Source organism: Urocitellus parryii, chromosome X, assembly GCF_045843805.1.
Source record: "Urocitellus parryii isolate mUroPar1 chromosome X, mUroPar1.hap1, whole genome shotgun sequence".
Lineage (NCBI taxonomy): Eukaryota > Metazoa > Chordata > Mammalia > Rodentia > Sciuridae > Urocitellus > Urocitellus parryii.
The window spans coordinates 69,348,620-69,372,649 of NC_135547.1; the positions used below are offsets into that span (position 1 = coordinate 69,348,620).

A 24,030-nucleotide genomic window follows, 5' to 3' on the forward strand; every position below is an offset into this window, starting at 1 on the left:
TTACACAAGACCAGTTATTTCCATTTTACAAGGAGGAAAGCTGAGCTTTGAAGATGCATAAGATGCTACAGAAGCTGTGTATCTAATGCAGAACTTATGCAAGAAACTGGGTTTCTCAGATTCTACATCTTGTTTTAATATGATCAACAACAGATAGGGCCATCTCAGGCAGAACCTCACTAAAACACTTTTGATTACCATCCTGGGGCTAGAATGTTTACACAGAAATGAGAATTCCAGGTAGGGAATGGAGATGTTCCAGTATATCAATCATCAATGTGGCCCAATAGAATACAAAGTATCCATTTGGTATAGGGTTAGGAGAAGACTTTCTCTTGTTACTATGCTTTCCCATTATATTCTACATAACCAAAGATGCTACTAAATCTCAGCTCAGGATGAATCTGGACAAATCAGACAACTATCCTACAATGTGAAGGTACAGCACTCTGGGAAATCACCCATTCACCTACCAACTGTATGAGCACTGATTGAACAGTTTAATGTGACCCATATCTATGTCTTACCAAGACATGTCAGAATTTGAATAGATTCTACAGTGCTTCAGAGATGAAGTAGAAAATAAAGCCTTTGATCATTTACAAAATGAATGATAGAATCATGACTCAATCTCAGGTCTGCCATTTCCTAATCTAGGTAGCTCTGTTTTCACAAGACTATTCTACCCTCAACCAAAAACAATGTAAAAGAATGAAGATAATAATTCTATTTTTAGAGATTTAATGGAAAAGTGCTTTTATAACCTTCAACATACAATCCCTTGGGTATTATACAATATTACCTTAAATGTAAACCTAAAGATAAATACTTGTTCATGAGCTTTGGAAGGTCTACCTTGGAATCAATACTCATGTCATTATGTCATTAATGCAACAGCCAATACCATTTCTTTTATGGTGACACCATAACAGCTGGCCTCTCAGGTTCCATGGTACTCTTCCTTAGCAATCTGAAGGCTGTTTGATTGCTTAAATCAAGCAAAAAGTTTCATGATGATAAAATAAATGCTATGAATATAATCTGAGGCAACATGGAATAATATTTTAGTTTATCAATAACACTGATATAGACCTCTGAATTATGATTTAGGTTATATCATTAATACTCCAGGTCTATAAACAGTATTCATTATAGACTTGGAATTGTGCTCTTGATATAGCAACTAGCCACATATGGTTACTGAGCACCTGAAATGCTGCTAGTGTGAATTGAGATGTGTTATACGTATAAAATACATACCATATTCCAAAAATTTAGTAATTTATCATTAATGAATTTATAGTGGAAATATATCATATAATATTTTGAATATAATGGATTAAGCTAAATATATATGAAAATCAACTTCACTTTTAGCATTTTTAATTTTTTAATGTGATTACCAGAAAAATTTAAAATATGCTTGTAGCTTGCATTTGTGGCTCTCATTACATATAATATTCTCTTATAGAAATATAATGATCAATGCCTCTTAATTCTTTATGCACAGTAAAAGACATCTGGAAGCTTTTTAAAGTCTAATTTCTTGGTTTCAACTTTGAAGATTCTTATAGGACTAGCTTGGATTCTGGCTTTTAGTGGTTTCTTTCTTTGCTTGTTTATTTGTAGGTTTATTTATTTATTTATTTATTTATTGCTATTTTGTTTTTAGACAGAGTTGAGAACCACTGGATTAGATGCTATATTGTGTACCAAGTGGCTGCTAGGAAAGTATGTCTGGAGGAACAATCCCATGGCCTTGGACTTAGGACTATCAATAATTGTTCACTGATATGCAGAAGCCTGACTGTCCTCTGCCTTCCAGAGCCATCCTGGTGTGCTCAGTCATCCCCCTCATCCCTTGATTTACAATTTATTATAAAAGTGATGTTTCCCTGAAAGTAAAATGCATTTGGGTTTGGGTGTGTTTTAATCCTTCTTTTAAACAGAGAGGACTGTCAGCACAAGAGACACAAACTGTCCTGAAGGCTAGGTTACTGATATGATCTTTCTGACTATCCCCAGAATTGATTAATTAACTAGCAAAGGTAAGCTGGGACACAGACGGCATTTTGAGATGCTGAAGGAAAATGCCACATAAGCAGAGAAGAAAGGATTGGATATTTTATTAGGAGACTTCATGGCAGAAGGGATGCAACTTCATTTTGTCTGCTTCCCTGTTTCTGGGCAGTGCCTTCACCTAAATCATCACAGTTTACATTCCTCCAAGGAAGGAGGCCTCTCTCAATCCCTAGAGCCAACCTTGAAACATGGCACTTCTTAGACCTACTAAGATGATATCATGATGATGATGATAAGTTATCATATGCCAAGTATCTAACATGTCAACACTGTGCTAGATATCTCACTTGCATATTTAACCTCATTAAATCCTAATAAGAAAAGTGTGCTATCCTTATTTTTTCAAATGAGGAAATCAAAATTTAGGAAAGTTAAAAATTTTGTCAACAGTCATAGAGTTAGGAAGTATTAAAGGTGTATCTCAGTTTATCTGATCCAAAGGCCCTGCTCCTTCCTTCATATCACACTGTTATAATGTCAAACTTTAGACCAATCAGTCTCTAAGAACTAAAGCCCCTCTAACCTTTCATTTGGGGTCTGGAAGACTTATCCATATCTTATAGGAGAAAACAACAAAAAAATGATAGGCTGTAGTATGGATGGTCATAATATACCTTCATATCCCTTTGCTATTTGTCTTTCCATGAAACAATTTTCATGTTCTATCTCATTCACTATGACATCCTCTGGCACTAAAGAATTGTTAACACCATTTTGTAGATGAGGAAAAACAAATTCCAGCTCATGAGCTCAAGGAAGGCCAGGAACTGGGGTACATGGTCAGTTCTCCCCTCATAGTATTCTGCAAATTTGTGACCCAGAGGAAGCGGAAACTGATGGAAGCTTCATCCCAACAGTGACTGTTCGTGGCCAGGTTCTTCATGGCACAATGTCAGAGGCCAAGGCCTTGTAAGCATTTGTAGGATGCCTGCTTCCATGCCCAGCACATCTTAGATCCTAGATATTTGACTTCCTTGTAAAAAGTAAGATCTGCAATCCATAAATTCTAGATCCTGGGAGAGGAGATTACATATTTTTACACAAACCACTGAAGATATCCTCTGATAATATGCAGAGGTGTTCATACTTCCCTGGATGAGAGAAACAAGGCAAGGGAAGCATAGAGAAAGTAGAGGAAGGGAACAGATGCGAAGAGAAATAGAAGAAAAGCAAATAGGAGAGGAAAGGAGCCAGGCTCGATGGTGCATGCCCAGAATCCCAGCAGTCCAGGAGGCTGAGACAGGAGGATCACGAGTTCAAAGCCAGCCTCAGCTAAGGCAAGGCACTAAACAACTCAGTGAGACTCTGTCTCTAAAAAAAATACAAAATAGGGTTGGAGATGTGGCTCAGTGGTTGAGTGCTACTGAGTTAAATCCATGGTACCCCCCCCCAAAAAAAAAAATAGGGCTAGGGATGTGGCTCAGTGACTGAGTGCCCCTGAGTTCAATCCCTGGTCCCAGAAATAAATAAATAAAGAGAGACAGAGATAGAGACAGAGAGAGAGAAAAGGAGGAGATGGGAAGGGACTATAAAAAAGAAAGGACACAGAGAAGAAAGCAGAAAAAGAATAGAGATAAGAAAGGTGAAAGTTCACAGAAATTTAGGGTTAAAAGGGTCTTCAAAATCATCCAGGCCAACCCCAGATGTGGGAAGTGATTTGTAAACATGTGTGGGGAGGGGAGTAGGGGTTGTTCATATAAACAAGAGACAAAGAAAATATCTAAAAATTAGAAAAACAAAGATTAAAGAAGATTAACCCAGGTCCAAGATAGGGACAAAAAAAAGAAAAAGAAAAAAAGAAAAGAGAATATGAAAAAAGTCACCAAGGGGAGCAGAACAGGGGCTAGTGAAGGAGAAGCCAGGGATAGGTAGCCAAGGAGAAAGGAGAGGAGAGTGAAGGCTGACACTCACCCTCACAAAGCTGGCAGGAAACCATCCCTCCTCATCGTCGATCTGGCCCCACCACCAATCCTTGTTGGAAGCATCCAAGACTTTGATGACGTCGCCAGCCTTAAATGCCAACTCCCGGTTGGCCATGGTGACGTGATCCCATACTGCCTCAGCACTAACGATGGAATCTCCAGTGATCAGCTTAGGAGACAAAATGAGAATGTGTTCAGTCCATGCAGCTGCCTACCTTGATTGGCCCTCCCCCCACCCACAAAGCTCTACTACTTATGGGAAAACTTACATACTTAGCGATGAGGGATAGGGTAAGGGGAACAGCACTAGAGTGTAAGCTTTGCGGGGCCACAAGACAGACAATGCTGTCAACTCTTGATTATCCAGTACATGGAATGATCCAGTGTGTAAATGTGAACTATATGGGTATCATGCTTTTATCTCTACTCATGAATACTTCCCCCAGAAAAGAAAGCAAGCTCCAGTTCAACTATCCTTTGTGTTTCCAGCATCCCTGGGTCTGGAATGGGTAAAGAGGCTGATATTAATAGCTAAAATGAGAATTAAGCATATTTGCTTTCAATTCTCTGTGTTCCTTCTCTTTTCCGCCTCCTCCTTGGAACTGACCAATTGACAGTTGGTAGTATATTATTAATCCTCACTGTGCCCCTCCCCCTGGGGTAACAGACTATGACATTCCTCACACACAATGGACCCCAGTCCTACAGCCTCCTGCCCTCACCCACACAAGATACCATCCAGAGAGGTCATGGGTATGAAAGAATATGGCTTTCTGTGATGTCTTGTACCCAAGAAATTAAATGTTGGCTCAGATTCAGTCAGTGATTATTACAACCACCCTGTGAGATACAGTGGGGATCTGGGTTAACTTCTGCATTTAATAGATTGCAAAACTGAGCAACAAAGAAGTTTAGGGTTGAGGTAAATATCATCCAGCAAGGTAAAGGCTGTGCATGGATTCTAACCTAGGTCATCAGGCTTCATGGACAGCAGAAAACACAACAGCAGGAAAACATTGATCCTACTGCCACATGAAAATACACATAGATGCACATTCATGACAGTTAACTAAATACAATGATAAGGATGGAGGTGGGTAATAGTTTTCTTCCCCCTGGCTACCATTGTGACCACTGCTATTTTGTTCTCTTTTTAACTCCAACTGTTTCAGCTTGTATGGGCCTTCAGTCTTCCCAGCATTTGGGGAATGACATCCTAGAATAGAGAACATATGGCCTGTCAGGCAGAGACTGGAGCACTCTCCCCAGCATTGAATCACTGAACATGTCCTTTAGCTTTTCCATCAGCATTTTTTTGAGGAAGGACTACCATGACAGCTCCATAACACTAAAAATAAAAGAGTTCAAAGACAATAGAGACTATCTGTGGACTATGTATCCCCTCCCACAGGTCTGATATACAATATACTACCCAAAATATAATCGTATAGCTATATAATGTATGTATAACACATCACATACACACACACACACACACAGAACCTACCTTTTGACTTAAAGTTTACTGTTCATCAAGCCCTGCCTTAAGGCATATTTCATTGCTCAGGATTCTAGACTTCATGCTCTCCACAGACAGTAAAGCACAGGGAAACCTCCTCAGAATAGATGCAAAAGAAATTTCCAGCAGGACTTTTTTTAAAATCATATTTCAATTACCTTGTGCTTTACTGCTTTAAAATATTTTCACATCTACTACATCATTTGATCCGTACTAAGCTGGGTTTCACTATCACTTACATTGTAAAGATGAAGAACCTGAGGCTCAGAGAAGAGACTTGGTCCTTTAGAAAATAACATAAGAAATAAATTATAGAATCAGGTTTTCTGACCTCATGTGTCCTTACATATACCAAACTATACTCCCAGTGTCTACTCATTGGCTATACTGATTGTATAAAACTTGAAGCATCACACCATGACTCCTTTGCTTAAAGAACCTTGAAGAAGGATTTTTAGATGGCCACCTTTAGTCACTGTTGTCCCTGTGTGTGAATAGATTCATTTTTATGTTGAACTTGCTTTCTGCCAATTGCACTAAAAAAATCAATCTCTCCTTGTTCTCCACTCAGTGGAAAAAGAGAAATTCTAGTTGTTGGCCTTAATAAAATAAATCTTAATGGAAAACTTTCCTTCCTCCTACCTAAAATAGATCCTTAACTGGAAGTTGCTGAAGCTCAACAAGCACATATGGCCCTAACTTAGAAGAGCATTTGGGTTCATGGTTTAAAGCTATATCCAGGGATTTTGGTCAAGTGTCAAAAGAATATCTTGGCATTAAATATGAACTTTCTGCTCCAGACACTATTTGTGATGCTGTTTTAGATACCCTAGGTCCAGTTATAGCTAATTTCACTGCATATACTCTTTACTTTGCAATCTTCTATTTAGAGACTCTATAATAGCTTCTACCAGCAGTATATGAATCACACTGCCCCACCTCCTGCCAATTTAGTCCAGTTGACATGCCTTGGCCCTCGGATCATAAGACTCAGATACACCCTGGACATGACCAATCCAGGATCCAGTGGTCAGGCTCAAGGAAGTCCTTTGAGGAAACACTATTAAAGGTTTAACATTCCTAATACACAAAAGTTAAAATCAGAAATACTATAAAATCCAAAACTTAAATTTTATATTTTGTATTTTTGGATTAGGGATACTCAACAAAGTTGTCTATGCAAATACTCCAAAATCTGAAAAACTCTGAAATCCGAAATACTTCTGGTCTCTAGCATTTTAGATAAGCAATACACAATCTATATTTTCCCTATCTTATAAATGAGAAAACTGAAGGTCTCAGAGAGCTTAACTAATTTGCCCAAGTTCACACAACTCATTAATAGCAAAGAAAACAAATGCAGGCATAGTCTGACTCTACAGACACTGCTTTTAACTTATAAACTATGCAGTGTCTGGGTCTCATATTTTATACCTATAAAATGAGCTATAAATGCCTGGAAAGTTGTAAAACACTAAACTAAGAACTGGCAGGTGGGTTTCCAGAGTTGTGAGATGGACTAATCCACAAGAAGCTAGAAGCTGCATGGGTGTTATGGTTTGGTTGTGAGTTATCCCCTCAAAAGCTCATGGGTTATATGATATAGCAATATTCAAAGGTGAAACTATTAGTTTATGAGAGCTGATAACCTTATCAGTGGATTAACCCATTTGATGGATTAATAATTTGAAAAGACTACTGTACTAGATGGTAACAGTAGGCAGATGGGACATGGCTGGAGGAAGTGGGTCACTGGGGACATGCCCTTGGGGATTATATCTTGTCTCTTTGGCTCAAAGCTCCCTTTTTATGCTTCCCAGCTGCCATGAGCTAAGCAACATTCCTCTGCTATGCCCTTCTGCCTTGGTATTCTGCTTCAACTCAGGCCCAGAGCTATGGAGTTGACCAACAATGGACTGAACCTCTGAAACTATGAGCCAAAACAAACTTCCTCCTCTAACTTGTTGTCAGGTAATTTGGTTACATAAACATAAAGGTACCCATCACAATGTGGCTCCTGTGCTCTTCCATCAGAAATACCACCAGCAGCCAGGGGATGCTCCTCTCCAATCCTGTGCACTATTTTTGTTTTGTTTTTGGTACTGGGAATTGAACTCAGGAGCACTCGACCACTGAGCCACATCCCCAGGCCTATTTTGTATTTTATTTAGAGACAGGGTCTCACTGAGTTGCTTAGTGCCTCACTTTTGCTGAGGCTGGCTTCGAATCCACAATCCTCCTGCCTCAGCCTCCAGAGTCTCTGGGATTATAGGCATGTGCCACCGCACCTGGCTGCACTATTTTTAAAAAGTAAATTAAATCTGGACTGGAAATTGGTTCCAAATGTTCCTCTTATGTACCAAACTGAAATTTAACTTACTACAAGATTTTTATACATTTTCACTTGGCTCATTCATTTCCCATTGCACATTTATCCAGTGAGCTCCTACTGTGTGCTGCTAGGCACCATTTAAATTATCTGCAAAGATGGTTAAGGGTAAGCAAACCCAACTTCAATTCTGGGCTTTTCTGCTTTTAAACGTAGCAGTAACAATAGGAGGTGAGGAATAAAAGAGTAAAAGGGACAATCCAAAATGAAGCTGTCAGTATGTAACAAGGAGTGCAATTATACAAAAATGAATGAGAATTTCAAACATTTCAACCTTGCACCTCAGTTTCTTCATCTCAAAAATTGGAACGATGTTTTCCTCACAGGCAGGGATATAGATAAAGTGGGCTGAGATGCTGGGTATACAGCACCTACTACAGTATCTGGCATGTGCTGGGCTAGTACATGACTTCAGAGGAAAGAGGGAACACACATAACAATTGGGCTCTAAGAAAGATGTTTTTAAAAAATTAGGTATAGATGGATCTTTATTTTATTTATTTATATGTGGTGCTAATAATTTAACCTAGTCTCTCACACATGCTAGGCAAGTGCTGTACCACTGAGCTACAACCCCACCACTCTAAGGAAGCCCTCTAAGATAACACTTAAAGATCAAATGGGACTGTGAAAGATATAAAGGGAATGGTAGTGTGTTTGAGGTAGAAGAATGGCATTATATGAGTTTCAGAGATGAAGAATATGGGGTACTTGATAGTGTAGTAGCAGTAGAGTTTAGAGAAGGTAGGGTTGAGAAGGGAAATTAGAGAGAGGCACAGCTTCAAAAGTTGGCTACATTCATGTGTGAAGGGCACTGAATCAAGTTTGAAGACAAGGAGGAGGTTAAAGACAGAGGAGGTTATGAGGAAGGGGAATCAATCCTAATTGTGGCCATTAATAGCATAAGGGTATATTAGAAGAAAATGATGATTTTGAAGAAGAGATGGCAAATTTGTTCTTTAAAGTGTTAAGTAAAAGAGGTCAGAAGGACATGAAGGTAGGTTTGAAGCTCAAGAGAGATCAGTGGAGACAGATATAAAGTTTTGGGAATCAGTGGCCCAGAAGAAACCAAGGAATTTTGCCCTAGAAGAAAGGCCAGGAACCCAGAGAAATAGTGAAAATGGGAGGTGAGAAACAGAAAAACTGGAGGGAAAATATAAAACCTAAATGGAGCTGTCAGCATATCATTAGGATACCAAGGATTGCAATCTCACAAAAACCAAAGGTAGGAGTTTCAAGCAGCAGAGGCTTATTAACATTATCATATAGTACAGAGGTATATAATGAATGCCAAGGAAAGGCCATTGGGAATGGCTATACCAAGAAGTTTGATTTTCTATTCCCAACTGGGCTTATGTCCATCTCCCACCAAAAGCCCTGATTCCCAACTGTCCCCATTCTCCATCCTGCAACCTCAACATTAAGCCAGGAGATGGTTCTTATGTACTCTAGCAAGGTACACAAATAGTTTTGGGGCATGGGACAGCACTTCTGTGACTTCTAACAAAACAATTTCCAAACTCCATGGCCTTTTTTTTTTGGGGGGGGGGGGTACTCGGAATTAAACCCGGGGGAATTTAACCACCAAATCACATCCTCAGCCCTGTTTATTATTATTATTATTATTTTAAATTTTGACACAAGGTCTCACTAAGTTACCTAGGGCATTGCTAAGTTGCTGAAGCTGCCTTTGAACTTGCGAGCCTTCTGCCTCAGCATCCTGAGCAACTGGGATTGCAGGCGTTTGCCACTGCACCAGGCTCTGGGGCATTTTTTAAAAAATGTAAATTTTAATTATTTAGTTATTTATTTTACATGGTACTGAGTATGGAGCCCAGTGTCCCACACATGCTACGCAAGAGCTCCACTGCTGAACCATAACCCCAGGCCTACACCAAAGACAGTTTTAGATATTAGAGGATAGAGAGGGAAGAGTCATAATATCATGCTTAAAAATTGAATGAGATTCTATTACTTTTTACCAAGATTACCCAAGATAATCAAATATTCTGTCTCACTGATACTACAAATAACTCTGTTATCAGACTCATGTGTCCTGATTTTTAACTTGGAAACTAATACCTGGAGACATTAGGAACTGAAATCTAAGATTAGTCTCTAGTCAACAAGGGAAATGTCTTCAGCTAACTTGGAGTGGCCAGTGGGCCCAATATGAGGGTGAGACAGGAAGAAAGAAGTGAGGAAGAAAGAAAATGAAGGAAGAAACAAGGGAAGAAGGGAGAAAGAAAAGGAAGGATAGAAAGTTATATTTGTTGAAAACACATGCCAGGTGTTCATAAAGGCCTTTCTTTAGTGATCTCAAAGTCTACAAGCATGAACAGCACCATTTCTATTGAAGAGAACCTGTGGGGTTAAGCAAGTAGCTCATTGTCACCCAGATACTATATAGTACAGCATATTTCAATCTCCAGTTGGCTTCATTCTACAGCTTTGCTTTTGCCATTCCCTCACAGTACCTGTCAGGGAGGGAGAGAGTTATATCAGCCCACTCTGTAGATGAACTACAGCAATGATTCTCAATCCTCTGTAGGGCTTGTTAAGCTGGGCTTCAGTGTCTTGATTTGGTAGATCTGAAGTGGAGCTTGAGATCTTGCATCTCAATCAGGTCCCTAGCTGATGCTATTGGTCCTGGTCTGGGAAGTACACATAGGAAACCAACTGCTCTAGAGGTCTTTCCCTAAGTTGAAAGAGTACTTTTAACTCCTGATGCATCTTTCTCCTCAGGGATCTTCCTGCCACCAGGAGGTTGGGCTCCTTTCCTCTAACATTCCCAGTCTATCTTCAAGGCCTTCCCCAGGTGATACTGCATGCCCGAGAAAGGGCATTTAGGGTCATTTAAGAAGCAAGCCTTGGGCTGGAGCTGTAGTTCAGTAGTAGAGCGTTTGCACATGTGAGGCACTGGGTTTGATCCTCAGCACCACATACAAATAAATAAAGGTTAAAAAAGAAGCAAGCCTAATGGTAGTTTGTGCAAACACGGGGGGTGGGGGGTGGGAACAGGATCACAGCCCTCAGTTTACTAGAGATATACTACCTGCCTTCCTCTTCATGCTCTTGCATGCTAGCTGAGCAGTACAAACACCAAAATAAATATTAATTAGCCTGGGTGTCGGTTAGAAATATTTAGAATTGGGGCTGGGGATGTGGCTCAAGCGGTATTGCACTCGCCTGGCATGCGCAGGGCGCTGGATTCGATCCTCAGCACCACATAAAAATAAAAAATAAAGATGTTGTGTCCACTGAAAAATAAATATTAAAAAGTTCTCTCTCTCTTCTCTCTTTAAAAAAATATTTAGAATTTGAACATCCAGAAGGAAGATTTTTTTAATGAACTACTATTTGTTGCCTAGATAGTAAATATGCCTGTTGCTTCTGAGAAGCATAACATCCAGAAAAGGAAAGACATGATGGGGTTTACTTCTCTATCAAGTTTTCTCAGTTTGTTGTCTGATCCTTTCCTCTCAGAAGACCCTTTCCTCAACAGCTAAGCATGAACAAGGGCAAAATTATTTTCCTTGTTCCCTTTAAGCATATCAAAAACAAGTTGACATTTTATGTTGTCTCCTAAAAGTAACTAGGTATCTTTTTAATACAGCATTGTAAATAGACTGGCTATCTTGCCAAAAGTGCTGAAAGATAACCACCCTCCATTTCTGGAAATGTGTGACCCAGATTGCTCCAACAACAGCTAGGAAGCAACATAGTATAAGCAAAACCTGGCATTGCCTAGTGGAAGAAGCTCTGCCAGTAACTAAGTGAATGACCTGGACAGGTTCCTTTCCCCTGGATCACTCTATTTCTCTATCAATCAGGAGACAGACTGAAATCAGACATATGACCTCTGAAATCCCTTCCAGTTCTGGCAGTGTATTGAAGCTAACACTTCAGCCCTGCAAAGGACAATGATTTCATTATTACAGTTTATCTCTCTTCATCCTGATTTAAGCTTGATAGAGTATTTTGTTGTTGTTTGTTTGTTTTATTCTCTACTGAGGAAAATGAGAATTTGGTGTTGGATAGTCCATTCTTGAAGATAATTTGCTCAGACTCTGTTGGCAACACAATTAAATCATAGACTAGTGCCTGTGTTTTTTCAGACTGGTTAGGAAAACCAAGATATGGGTTTCCCACTTCAGCCCTTGACTACCCCATCAAAAGTCCATAGAGACACCAGGTGTGATGGCACAGGCCTGTAATTCCTTGAACCCCAAATTCAAGACCAGCCTGGACAACTTACAGAATAATAATATGGGGTTGAGGATGTAGCTCAGCAGTTGCCTAGGATGTATAAGGCTCTGGGCTCCAACCCTAGCATCACACATGCGCGCGCACACATACACACAACACAATGTCAATATAGACCTTTCATTTTTTGTTCTCTCCACTTAGTTCCCAATAGAAACCATCGTTCACAGAATATTAGCTCTCAGTTGCCTGTAGTTCCATACTTCTAACTGCCTGCTACTACCTCCAATAAAACATGTAAAAATTTTTCATATGAATTCATTATATTCCCCCTTTCCTAATTTTTCCTACTTCAGAAAACTCTATGGGAACTATTCCTTTCTAATTTTTCTTTCTCAGATATGACCATTTCTCCTCACTTCCATTGTTCCAATGCCTGGCTCTCATCATGTTGGGTTATCTGCCAACTCAACTTCCTGCCCTCCCCCCTTTCTCTTTCGAGCTACTCTTGAATGATGTATTTCTCAAAATGTCTTTGCTGGTGTCACTCTCCATGCTCAAGGAGCTTCAATAACTCCCTGCCATCAATCTCTCAAAGACTTTTTTAAACCTAGTACCATCTCTGAAGCCAACCCTTGCCTCTAGGCAAGGACCTTCACCTTCCTTTGTTTGTGGTCCTGGGGATCAAACTTAGGGCTTCACACATAGAAGGCCTGGGCTCTACTATTGAGCTATACCACCAGCCCAGGCCTTCTATTTTTGCCAAACCAAGCCTCTTGTAAGCAAGTGCAGTTCTGTCTTTGTGCTTCTGATTGAGCCATGCTCTTAGCCAATGGTTAAGTGCAGGGACACTAGAGCCAGGGTGCCTCTTCCTTGCTGTGTGAACGAAGCCCACCTGTTCATTAATCCCTTCCCTGATGAATCCAGCCCATAGCTTCTCTCCTTCTGCTTCTTTCAGAAATTTCTATTTAGGGTAAAAGAAAATAATTTGAAGAAAAGTTGTCAACCACAGTGTAAGTCTCTAAATAATGAGAATGTATACTTATGAATGGTAGACATACAACATCTGCTTAATCCACAATGAATAGTGTTTTTTAACTTCTATCTAAAGTTCTATGACCTGAGCTCTGAAACCAGGCAAACTTTGAGTAGATCACAGTAACAGAATTAGGAAGTTTGTAAGGATGTAGAATGTTCTATATGGCCAAAGAAATTATTTATATAATAAGTACCCACATGGCCTATAGGCCACTCCATTGTTACCAGGATTTATGGACAGGTAATTTCTGGGTCAGACTGGTTTTTGCTTCAGATCTGTACATGCACCCAATGGTCATCAGACAAAGGAACATAGATGCTAGGTAAGGGGAAAAAAAGCCCACTATGAATATACAAAAATCCTTAGTGTTTCTTCTTCTTTTCCTTGGTCTTTAACAGTTCACACCTGGTTGGTTCCAGCTTCAGTTTGGGTATTGCTATCACCCATAACTAATTTCGCTTCTGAGCAGAATAACTCACTCATTCAAGTAACATTGGCCCTATATGTGCCAAAAGGAAGTAGGCAAATCTCTCTTTTCAGGACATAATCATCTTTTCATAGTTTGGGTGTGTGATCTGTGAGTCATTAAGGCATCAACTTCCTTCAATGTCCTATCATACCTTCAATTTTTCACTCTAATAAAAGGAAAGATCTACTGGTAACTTCAGCCCCACCTGGTGGAAACAAAACCAAGTTGGACTGTTTTGACCTGAAAAGATAAGCCTAGATGGGGGTCAAGCTTAACAAGAGAAAGACCACTTGATCCAGAGGCTAATATGTAAACTGGTTATAAGCAAACTTTCACCTTCCAGGACCTAAAAGACTAGGAAACCTAGACAAGCTCCTTTGGGTATGATGCCACCCAGGGCATTTTCTCATTCATTATAGGCAAATGGTGGAGAATGAATTCTTCCTCCACCCCTTCCAAAGGAAGTAAAAAAGTTATCTTAGCTAAAATGGTGGCCACACAGATAAGGTAAGGTGATTTATTTGCTTGGTCTGGACCTTAGTGATAGATTCTGGTATGAAACTTCAATCCAGTACCCCAATCAAATGGACTCAAAAGTTTCTGATGTGAAATCCAGCTGCTGTCTCAAAGTTCAGAAGGTTAAAAAAGTTTGGTCTTGTTGAAAAGTGAGTCCTTTAAAGAAAATATAGCCAAATGGGACAAGGATTATACAGATCAGAGAGAAAGATAAGTTTATGGACTACAATCCATTATTCTCTTGGTGGGAGAAGTCTTCCACACTAGAGCAGCCCCCAATCTGGGAAACATTAACTTCCATCTTCAAAACATCTTGAAAATATTACTAAGTTGTTCTGGGTCCTTTGGTATCTCTCAGATACCTCTGATACATGAGCTAGGCACAGAAAGAAAAATACCAAAGTTTTTAAACGTGATTCACATAGACCCCTACTCAAAATCATTCCTGCAGTTTCTAACAAGCAACCCCAATGATTCTAAATTACATATCATATAGAGACCAACCATCTTAAATTTTCTGAGGCTAAAGAATTCACAGCAAGAATTTTCCCTTATTGCATTGGGTCACTCAGAAGAAACCAGAATCTCTGAAACTCTATCTTTAGGTTTCTCCTTCTCCTGTCAGGTTCCAGGAAAACTGAGGAATGGAAGACAGCTTTCAGTCACCCTTATTAGGCTATCTATATCTGCTCTGCTCTGCTCCACCTCCACCCTTGCCCTAATCTTCAGCACTGAGGCCATCACTAATCCTAATGAAAAGTCCTAACAGGATCTCTCTATTCTATAATCTAGGAGCAATTTCCTATTTGCATTCTGTCTACCCATGGAAGTCTCTGATATTCAGAGACAAATCATTACTAAAATAATAATCATGATGATAATCATAATGCACTCAGCAACGTCCTTTTCATGAGCTGCTGAACCAAAAGCATGTCATACCAAGCTGGAGTTTAACCTAACCTTTGCATGTCTGTTGAGTCAATTTGGGCTCTATACTCAAATTATTCCTGCCACAAGTATCATGCCCTTTTCTTACCCTTAGTGTGGATACTAAAGTTCCACCCACTCACTGGGGTCCATTTTTGCCTTCATATCCTAGGAGATAAGAGAATGCCAGGGAAATCCTAGAGAAGAGGTAAGGAGGCTTAAAGAGCCCCCTGTCCCTGAGGTGACTTAGAACTATCCTGGGTCCTGTAACTGACTTCTTGCAAATCTTCCTGTGGTTCCACTGGGGCCCATCCTGGGATTCTTAATCTTTCTAGGACCAGGACTTGAAGCCTAATCTTGGAATTTCCTGGGCAGTAGTGGGGATAAGGTTGTTTAGGCTTCCAGAAGGTAGGAGGAGGGGGCTAGAACTACATGAAGAATCTGTCCTCCGTGCCTCCTACGTGCATAGTTCTATACTCATCAACACCACAGCCAGAGGGTGGGTGGGTAAGGCAAAGAGAATAAGGGAAAGTCATTTTTTATCCTTTTGACAGATGTCGTGTTAAAATCTTGTAGAGGAAAGAGAGCTGTAGGTGGGGGGGGGCAGGGAAAGAGATAGGTTAGAACTAATGGTTCTAATGTCTAAATGTGGCCATCTGGTCTAAGGTGGCAAAAACATGAACAGGATTTAGTCAGAAGCACTGTGACCCTGGTTCTATATCTAGATAATATAGACAAAATAAATATATTTCAATTAATTTAAACTACCTTTTAAAATCTACTGAGTATCCCCACCCAGGACACAGGCTTGTAAAAGCTGGGGCCTTGGCATGCATTTCCAAAGAGAATGTAAGTGTCTCCTAGGGAGTCATTACAGCACAAAGTGGAAATCTTCATTTAAACCTCCCATTGGAAGGTGGAAGAGAATTTCTTTTCATTGATTTACTTCTGCCTTTTGGCTCCGGTAAGAGAAAAGACATACAGCTAAGGCCAAATAATCTAACACTGCCTCTAGTCCCTGTCAGGGGCCTTTTGTACTCAGGAGTGGCCATGTTTCTGCTAACAAAGTCTAGCATATGTCCTGGATTTCTAGCAGACATTTGGTAAACAATAGATGAGTGGATGGCAAGGGAATTCAGCAAGCAACCATTGGGTCAAGCCCAGGGTCGTAAATTGACTGATCTGACTTTCCCTAGGACCTTGTTGTTAAAGACTTAGAGCAATACAATATCTAAACAGAGGCTTCCTGAGAGGACACAAGAGAAGCAAAATCAGACCCACCCTCAGGGCTCTGGAGGGATGGCACTAAGTCTATGTCTGCAGGAAATGTGGTTGTGCTTGTAACTAAAGAACTTCAAGTAGGTCAGCCAAGCTTATGTAAGGAAGCGTCTGCCTGTCTGGGCTAGGTAGAGGATGTGGGGGTGGAGAAGGGAGGGGACCCAGGGCAGCTGATTGAGGGGAAAAAAAATCAGTAAGATTCCAGGACTTGAATCTACTCTTCTTGACTCTGTCTGGGGCTCAAGACCTTAAAAGGCAGTAGGTTCTTATACTAAAGGGGTGATCAGGATTGGAGATTCCCCAAAGCTATCACAACTAGTTCAGTCTTCCATTTTACAGAGAAGAAAACTGAGGCTTCGATTAATTATCAAGAAAGTTAATATTAGAAACCAAGCCTACACTCTTTTAGAAGGATGGCTAATGATTGCTTTTGGACTGTATATCTCTACTTTTTTTTTTTTTAAGTCAGGGACTGAACTCAGACACACTTAACCACTGAACTATATCCCCAGCCCTTTTTATATTTTATTCTGAGACAGGGTCTGGCTAAGTTGCTTAGCATCTCACTAAGTTTCTTAGGCTGACTTTGAAATGCAAGATCCCCGTGCCTCAGCCTCCCCAGCTGCTGGGATTACAGGTATACACTGCTACACCCATCTGTATACCTCTATTGTTAAAGACAAACAAACATTTAGTTGCTTATTTCATTAAAAAAAGTAATAATGTTCTGTGACAGATGTTAACCTGCTTTACTAAATTACTAATGATTTTAGTATATCCATATGTATCCCTTAACAGCTTGCTGTATACTTCAAGTATACACAATAAAATTCTTAAAACACACACACACATACACACACACAAGAACAGATAGGCAGGGTTTGCACACCTATAATCTCAGGTACTTGAGAGACTGAGGCAGGAGGATCACAAGTTCAAGACCAGCCAGGGCATCTTAGTCAGACCCTGTCTCAGGGAAGAGGGGTGAGAGGGAAAGGAAGGGGACAGGGGATTAGCAAGGATGGTAGAATGTGACAGACATCATTATCCAAAGTACATGAATGAAGACACGAATTGGTGTCAACATACTTTATATCCAACCAGAGATATGAAAAATTATGCTGTATATGTGTAATAAGAATTGTAATGCATTCTGCTGTCATTTTTTATTATATTTTTTATGTGGTGCTGAGGATCGAACCCAGGGCCTCATACACGCTAGGTGAGCGCTATTCCTCTGAGCCCCAGTCCCAGCCCCATAGTTTTAAATAAACAAACAAACAAATAAATAAATAAATAAAGGGGGCTGGGGATGTAGCTCAGTAGTACAGAACTTGCCTACCTAGCCGAATATATGTGAGGCCCTGGGCTTGATCCCCAAGACCATGGAGCAGAATTTTAAGAACAATGAGATTAACAATTTAATATATAAGAATTTCTAATATTTTCCTCTGGGATATTTTTGGTGCTCTTTCCTCCCAGAGCTCTATTAGACATATACTTCAGTACTACATAGAGTACTTGCCTCTCTCTCCTCTGAGTTCCAAACATGTGGAACGCTTCTGAGGATTAAGGAGTAAGAACACCTCAGGTTGAATAAAGACACTTCCAGAATCTCCTTATCACCAGATACCTTTGCTTAGTAATCTCAAATTCAAATTCAAACTAAAATGCAAATGCTAGTAGAAAAAAAATTGGATGGGAAGAATGGAATACAGGTTTGGCATGATTACTGACTTGCTATATGAACTTGAACAGATTGTGCTCCTCTATGAATGAACTAATTAATTATTTTAAATAAAAAGTTAAGGTTACCTTTGACTTTTTGATGCTGCCATGCTTCTGAAAGAAGTTCTTGTCAGAAGGGGAACATAGGAAAAAGAGTCAGGAGAGCAATGGTGTGAGGGAAAAAAAGTCAAAAGACAAAAACAACTTTTTTTTAAACATTTTTGCCATGGGCTAAACCTACCCAGAATAGAACTTAGGTACTGAGATGACCTTTGGGTTTCATGACTGGAAGGAAAAACATTGTGTCCTCTACCTAGTTCAGGCCATTGAGTACAAGGTACTCAAAGTTAGCCTCTACTGAAACATTAAGCAGCACCTTTTCCATCTGTTCAGCATATTATAGTTTCCAAGACACCTTCACACTTATGAGTTCAGTGGATTCTCCAAGCAATTCTGAAATAAGAAGAGTAAGGATGAGCTCCATTTTAATGATGTGAAAACTGAGACCTAGAAAAAGGAAGTCACTTAGCTACCCCAGAAGCAGAGGCCAGAATAAAACCCAGATCTCTAGGCTCTCAAAACTTGAAAAGAAAGTGCCTCTACCCTTTTGTATTCTAGCACCCCCTCCCTTACTTGTCCAGTCTCTTAGAAGGGCCAATACTGTAGGCATTCTGCAGTTTTTAATAGCATGAGTGAAAATAGCAATATATTGGGTTAGACCCTGCCATTCAATCGATGGAAGATAGAAGACTAATGCATTGGTAGCATAAAAGATGAAGTCTGGCATCCAAAGCCTGACCTCCACAGATTCTTCCATCTCTCCTTCTTACAACTCTGTCCCAATGCACCTCTCCTCCCCTCTCTTGGGCTTAGAATGGCTTAAATAAGCAAGATATAAAGACTCTAGGAAATCTGGCCCATCTCAAGAGTCTTTGATTCATAAAGGAAAAGCATAGTAAGGGAGAAAAAATTAAGTCCAGCTGGTTTTTTTGGCCCACATTGAAGCCAGGTGAGAGTCAGCTCAAATGGTCTCTAAGGACTCTTCTTAGCTTTGGTTCTTAGATTTCCACAACCTTAATCCTCAAGAGTTGGCAAAATCCTCAAAAAAAAAAAAAAAAAATCAGGGCCCTCAAACATTTCCTCAGATCCCTCATGGCCTACCCCTCAAGCAGGTCAGCCACAAAGGGCTTCGGCACCACGTAGCTGTGAGTAAGAAGATGGGGGTGGCCAAGGTGGATCAAACGCCTCCAGGGATTCTCCCAAAGAGGCTTAAACAGGCAACACAATTCCCTCTCACAACAGCTTAACATCTCCAACGCTTCACTGCTTCCTTCATGCAAGAGACGAGTGGGACGTGAGCTGCTGTGGGAGGAAGGAAGGGTCAATCAGTGTGCCAGTGGGCAAGCAAGGGCAATGCTGGGGAAGGCCAGTACTCTGACACAACTCCCTCTAGTTGTTACTATGTCAGATAAAAATCTAAGCTTTTACATAATATTTACTTAAGCTGCTATTTCCTTTAGTCCTGGAAATCATTATGTAGCAGCTTGAGGCATGAGAGAGAATATGTCCAGTTAGGAGTTCAAAGGCATGGCTTCTGATCCTAAATCCATCATTACCTAATCCTGTGTCATCAGACTCATTTGTCCCCTCTCTCCACCCCAGTACACATCTGCAAAATGGACCCAATAATGGTTTTTAAAAGTGACATGGAAACACAGTGAAGAAACAATCTGAAAATAAGCTCCTCAATTACCTCCAAACTACCTATAATCACAAACCGGATGAAATCTTAACAACTTAAACATCAGCAACACATGCTCAATATTTTATAAGGCACTTTATACAACCTTTGTCACAATGTATTCTTGTAATTCAAAATCCCTTAAGACATTATAATTGAGCCTATTTTCAGAGCAGAAAACTTAAGTTCTGAGATGAATCATTTAGTTCCTGACCCTTTCCTCAACAAAGCAGATGAAATGACCATGAGTATGAACACTCAAAATAAGTTTGTCTTGAACAATTAATAAAAAAAGAATAAGTTACTTTCCCAGGGCCAGACCTGGCACCCTAGACTGCTTCCAGGTTGCAGGTACAGGCAGCCTGGCTTTTGCTTTTCCAAGTTTAGGAAGAAGTATCTATTCCTAATGTCTCCCTTTCCTTCACTACCTAGGGGTCCTGAAGAAGTAAATAACCACCTAAATGCTGCAAGCCTGTTTTCTTTCCTAGGTCTGAACTAGCATTGAAAAGCATCTGTATGGGTAAGAGTGAACTCTGTATGACTGACCAACATGTTGCCACAAGCATGCCTTCCCTTGGCCAAATTTTTGGCTTTTTCTTCCTATGACTACTTTGATTATGGCCAGGTCTGACTGGTGATGGGCATTAAAACCAGATTTGGGATAGGGGAGATACAGCTTCGTCGGGAGAGAACAAAAACTGCAAAGCATTTTCTCAACTCTTAACCTGTTTGATCCTTGATATCATCTGAGAATAATACTGATGGTTTACCAGTTGACCAAATAAGATCCAGACAGAAAAGGGGAACCTGACTGAGCCACAACCTAAGAAGCAGAGTAGTAACTGGAACTCATGTTTCTTGACTTTAGTTCCAAAATTCAGAAATGGTAATGAGGCTGTCACAGTTAACAGTAATCTTGAGTTTCTGAGGATGCTAATCAAAAGCAGTCCTGGCATATTCTATCTCACTGCTTTCTACCCTTTATCCAGATTCATTCTAGCCCCCCCCCACCCCATCAAGCAGTAGCTTTTGGTACCAAGGGCCAAAAAGGCTTCCCCAGGACACCATGACCTGGTTTCTAGCATGAGGAACTCTAAAAATAGCAGGCCCTCATTAGTGGGGCCAGATGGCCCAAGTTGCTGTGCCTAGGGGCTGGGTTGTGGTCATTAAGGATGTGGCTGGTCTGTCAGCCTACTACTGACCCAGGAGAGGCTGGGCCACTGCCCAACAGGGTCTTGCTTGATGCATTATACCATCTCTCCTCATACCCTCTCACCCATAATTTAGATACTGATGCTGTGGTCCAAGTTGGTATTTTATTCTCAAGAAAAAAGAACTTTGATATTTAGTTACTTTTGGTTTTCTAGGGCACTGCTTCAAAATCATATTACTCCATAATGTTTTTTAAGTGGACATGGGGATGAAGGAGCAGACTTAATCTTTCTACATTGATCAATGCCAATTTGCTTTCTTCATCTTTCTACATTTGCCTGTTAACTCATCTGAGGCCTCAGATCTGAGTTCTGCTTACCTTCTGGAACTGCTATGACACATGCTGTTATTAGCATCCATTTTATACTGAGCTCACTGACATCTCAAGCCAGATTTCAGGAAAAAGGTCCAGAGCAAACTGATGGAGGCCAACCAGCTGGGGCCTGTGACTACTGAGAAGAAAGGTACAGCTGGTTGACCCTAGGGGTAGGAAATGTTCTGCATAGGAGTGTCCAGGGCATGTGGGTGTGTCTCATGTGGCACTGTTTGTCCAAGTATACCCTTAGGAGTGTTTCTCTCAGGGATAGGAGTGCATGTTCTGGAGAGTAAGAGTATATCTAAATATGTATCTATGACATATGTGTACATGGGTATACACTTGTGTCCTATAGGAACTATGTATGTTCATACATACAATATGAACAGGAATGCCTCATGTGTTTCCATGGGTGTGCACTGTCATTGTGTTAAGATGGTCAAGCATGTGTGTGTGTGCACCATACTTAACTGAATATATGTGCTTTGAGTGTCAACATGAAAATATGGCCCATTTATGTATACCTTATGTGTTCCAAATACACTCCACATGTGTCTGAGTATGTTGTATGTACATGTGACTTATAGTGTGGGTGTAGGTAAAGGGCATGAATAGAAAATAAAACTAAACCAATTTTCCTCCCCAACAATTTGTTTCTAACAGCTTTCCTTAAAGACCCCTGGGTCAATCTGAGACTTTAGGCGAATCCCTACCTCTCCTTACCTCAATTTTCTCAGTAGTACTGAGGTAGTGAGCTCAATGTATGGGTTCTTTCCTCATCTAGTTACTTATCAGCTTAAGAATAATAAGTTAACTCTGATTTCCCTAACCACCACCACAAAGTGTCAAAATGCAGACATGTACATGGGGATTAACACCTGAAGATGTCTCATCCCAACTCAGGCCCCTCGAGACATTCAACACTCATTTTTCCACTGGCCTAAGCCATCTGGATTAAAAAGAATAAATACATAACCTCAGGACATACAATCTTCACCAAAACCAGGCAAAATAACATTTGGTTTATTCAAATCATTCTCCCTCATATTTTTGAATGAATGTGGGAACTAGTGAGGGTAAGGAACCAGCTTTTAAGTTCAAGGCATACTCTGTAAGAATAAGACCAGAAAATTTGCAAAAAAAAAAAAAAAAAAAAAAAAAAAAAAAAAAAAAAAAAACATACAAACAAAGCAGAGCACAAAGGGCTACAGAATTTATTCAGTTACACTTATAGTAGATCTAAAAGATGTATCCAAAATTCCCATTAATGGTTCAATGTAACCTATGCCATTATCTAATGGCATCTGTCTAGTTCTTTCTGCTGTCTTGACTGATTTTTGTTAAAAAAAAAATAGACCTAGATAGAAGCAAAGTGCAGAAGGCATCTTTAGAATGAACTACTTGCTCAAAGCTACCTCATATTGGTGGACTGGTGGTAATTGCTAACACCATATGCTATGCTCTTCCTAGCACACAACTGTCTTTTAAGCAGAACCACTAATCTGAGTCAATCAAAGCTATTTTCTAAGAGTCAATTTCCTAGTCATAAAATGAGAACAGTCTTGGCCTTGCCCATCTCAAATGATCATGGAAAAAAGACTAATGTGTCAAGAAAACTATACAATAATTTTATTTTCTTGCCCTACCCCAAGAGAAGCGAAAAGGTTCTAAACAAAATGATGCATATAAAGGTGAACAGTGTCAATTTGTTCTATGTAGGTCATTAGTCAAAAGCCTATAATTTCTAAAACAACACTTAATCATATCATGAAAACCCAGTAATGCTCATTACAAATCCTAGCCAAGGATTTGGGGGCCAAGAACTGGTTTTTAATTGCCAAGTGCCTAGGTTGTTCTGGCTTAATAATGCGCTAAATAAAAACACAATTAATTTTGGCTTTCTTTCAAGCTCTTCTTTTAGCTTTGCAGGAGACAGGGACAAAGCTAGTTTGCTATTCATAGCAACATGTGTGTGAGTCCATGGGAATGCAGTTGGGGGTAAATAAAAGAAAGGTTATTATTTTTAAAATCCAAGCTTTTGGCCCAGTACCTAAAGCATGGGCCAGGTCATAGGGTCCCCCTCCTTTCAAGAGAAAGAAGTTAAATCTGTGCTATGTTGGTGATAACTGAGGCACAAAGAAGTTAAATCTGTGCTATGTTGGTGATAACTGAGGCTAACCTTGAACAAATTTTATTCAAGGTTAGCTAGTGCACAGCTTAATATTTGCAGATGTTACTCTTTATTTAATGGAGGGCCTACTGAATGTCAGATCTCTTCTTGTGACAGTCACTCACAGATTTCTGCCTCAGAGAGTTCTCAGAGATTACTGGACCCAATTTACAAAAAAGAAAATAAATTCAGAAAGGCTAATTCACTCAAGGTCACAGAACTAAAAGTGATATAAACTCCTAGTTCAGTGACCCTGTTTTCCATCGCACCATATAGATTTCCCAAAACACCCCTAAAAGACCAGTGTGACTTGTGTATCTCACAGGTCCAGGAACCTAATCCTTATCAGGCATGTATTAGCTTGAGCACTACCACTACTGTATTTCTTGGGTAAATCATTGTCCTCTCTGAGAGGATCAGATCTAGCAGTTCTAGCATCCCTTCTGTAGACAATGAAGCAGGCAATGACTTAAAGTAGTACTATGACTTCCAGAGCTTGAAGCAAGAAGACCAGGC

At 40.0% G+C, this 24,030-nt stretch overlaps 1 protein-coding gene across 7 annotated transcripts in view; it reads right to left on the reverse strand.

The window, feature by feature from the left end:
- Window positions 1-24,030, reverse strand: part of Arhgef9 (Cdc42 guanine nucleotide exchange factor 9) — a 342,442-nt gene that overhangs the window by 85,375 nt on the left and 233,037 nt on the right. For 6 of the 7 annotated variants that reach the window (XM_026412344.2, XM_026412339.2, XM_026412343.2 and 3 more), the window contains one exon: window positions 3,994-4,173. The exons of the other annotated variant lie outside the window; for it this stretch is intronic. In XM_026412344.2, coding sequence (XP_026268129.1) covers window positions 3,994-4,173 — 180 coding nt within the window. The remainder of the gene's footprint in view (window positions 1-3,993; window positions 4,174-24,030) is intronic. 7 annotated transcript variants of the gene reach the window in all.